General features: G+C 34.7%; 1 protein-coding gene across 1 annotated transcript; it reads right to left on the bottom strand.

Annotated features, from left to right (window-relative positions):
* Window positions 1–825: 825 nt before the first annotated feature.
* Window positions 826–2,481, bottom strand: LOC143303943 (retinol dehydrogenase 13-like). Its single transcript, XM_076626159.1, has 4 exons — window positions 2,437–2,481; window positions 2,259–2,367; window positions 1,762–2,082; window positions 826–1,679 (listed from the first exon to the last, which is right to left on the bottom strand). The coding sequence occupies exons 1-4, from the start codon at window positions 2,479–2,481 to the stop codon at window positions 1,564–1,566; spliced, it is 591 nt and encodes a 196-aa protein (XP_076482274.1). The 3' UTR covers window positions 826–1,563.
* Between the last annotated feature and the right edge of the window lie 180 nt (window positions 2,482–2,661).

Raw genomic sequence — 2,661 nt, 5'->3', positions numbered from 1 at the left:
AAATAAAGCTCACCATAACGTAATTCGGTGGTAAACTGTCTCGAGATTGTGTTCTGATGTGCAAGCTATTGTAACCAAGCGGGCACTCTCCCATCGTTTTGTTATAAGGCACGATCTGGAAAAATAAAATTAAGATAGGTAAATAAAAAATAAATAAATAATAAATAAAGAAATAGAATAAATAATTTCAAACAAATTGTTTGAAAAATCAGTGGAAGAAACGATTTGAAGGAAATAAAATACTTACTGCTCCAAGTGTGGTGAAGATGTATAAGGACGCTTTCAATCGCGAAGCGCTTCCAAACACGAAGAACTTTCGAACGTCGAGAATTTTCAAACGTCAAGAACTTCGAAGCGTCAAGAACTTTCAAACGTTCTGTTCGATAGTCGAATTGGGAATGTGATCTCCGAGCTAGTTGTCGAGCTTATATAGACGCCATTTCGCTTCATGTTTGCCACCATTGGGTGGGTTAAGACTTTTAAGGGGGCCCCCTAATTAACAGGCTGGTAAAGCCTAAGCAGTTGTTCATTTGTTTGGTGTATGAAACACGGTTGAAAGGACAGACGTATTGTGCATCAGGTATGCGAAACCTTCTTAATTATGGAAAGTCCGAGAATGCTTCTGAGAATATACAATGACAACAGAGTTGGAGGAAAGTGCGATTCTAATTTATTATTGCCCCTTTAATGAGGGTCATAACACCGGTCCGCACCTTCGTTAGACGGAGCGCCCGCCCCGTTGACCGTGGCTACGTTGGGCGGCAGGCTGTCGCCCCGAGCCAAAGCTCACCGTCACTACTCCCGAACAGTTACCATCAGCTTGGATAACTGCGATTGTTTCATTACGGCTATAGTAGACTCTAGATTACAATGTTAGGAGGTTAGGAGGGGCCCCGGCGTCCTTTCGTCTCCGACATATTGAAACATTGAACGATACATCTACCATCGCCTTATTATTTCTTATGCATTAATTACACAGTCGTCGTATTAAGTATATAGTAAGTACAGCAGAGAAATATTTGATCGATATAGTTGTCGGTCGCTTGAGCTATTCCGATGATTATATTGTAAATATCGTTGGCTTTGAATATATTTTATCATCAAGGGACAGCTTCTTATTGTTGGTATTTGGCGGAGGGTTACGATGACGAGTGGTAAACTCCTTCTAGGTAGGTTCAGGGAGAGGACAAGAGGTAGCTATATAATTCAAAAGCATTAATAGTTCCCGTTTTCCTTCTGCTTGAAAGAATGATTTATTGTCATTAGCCGATTTTGCGAAAATTTGTTGAAAAATTTGCGGCTAATTTTCCCTTCAAAGTGTTCCAAAAAAGTGAAAAATTGAAATTTCGAAAAACCCTCCCAGCGTTACCTGGGGAAAACTGTTACCTAACGAATGAACTTTGAGTTTTTGATTTCAGATGATCCAGCACCAAGTTATGAGCAATTCTACTTTTTTCCGAGACACGTCCGAATAATTACTGCCATTGCCGTATTTTTTAATATTTCTCCGTGAAAATTTTATACAATATTCTTCGAATGTCATACTTTAATGTACTATTGGTTTTAATAAAGAGTATCTACAGCCAATCTACCTAAAAAGTTTTGATAAATTCCCATATATCGCGTTATTTCTGTTCGTACTATACCAGGATGGACGGCATTCACTGTAACACCAGTTCCTATATGACATAAAAAATAATGCTTTATCGATTGTATTATTTATTCAAAAATAAATTTTATTTTCTGTTAAAATGACAAAACCTTTCAATTTATTTGCCAATTCCTTTGTAAATAGAATATTAGCTAATTTGCTCTGTGCATATGCTTCGCCAGGCTCATAGGTTTTCTCATTATTCAAATCGTCGAATTTAATTTTGCCACGCTTGTGTGCACTACTTGAAACATTTACAATCCTTGATGGTGCAGAATCTTTTAAAGTGTCTAACAATAAATTTGTTAGTAAAAAGTGTCCTATATGATTCACACCAAATTGCAATTCAATTCCTTCTTGGGTATACATCTTAGGACATCTCATTACTCCTGCATTATTTATAAGAATGTGAAGCTTTCTTTTCTTGTGTTCTACAATGGAAACAGATAATACAAATTATGCTATAGACCTATTGATTTAGATATAATAAGTTCACGAAGAATTTCTTCCCAATTTAGTATTCAAAAATAGATGAACACTTTATACATATAACAAAGCTATGTTATTTCATTTCATTTCATACTCTAACATAGGATATGGTATATACCTTTCTTAAATTGCTCTGCAAAATCCCTAATACTTTTTTGAGATGCTAGATCACATGGTCTACAATAAACATATTTATTGCTACTTTCTACTACTATGTCACGGCGTGTCTAAAAAAATGATGATTAATTTTATAAGGTTTTGAAACAGCCGCAAACGTTTTTCTAAATAAATAAAACTGCACCAATAATTAACGGCAATTTTTTAGAAATAGTCAATAGCATTAATTATCAATAATTTAGTAAAACATTGTACGATTTGTTTTTTCCTTCAAGTAATATACAATGTAAACGGCATAACTGAATTTGTAACAATTCAATCATGAAACAAATATACAATAGATTTTGATAATATTGATTAAAATGCAATAGTCCATTTCTATATATTATAATTTTTCTTAGTTT

Source organism: Bombus vancouverensis, chromosome 17 (genome assembly GCF_051014615.1).
Source record: "Bombus vancouverensis nearcticus chromosome 17, iyBomVanc1_principal, whole genome shotgun sequence".
NCBI classification, from domain to species: Eukaryota; Metazoa; Arthropoda; class Insecta; order Hymenoptera; family Apidae; genus Bombus; species Bombus vancouverensis.
This window is presented reverse-complemented; position numbering and strand designations above follow the sequence as displayed.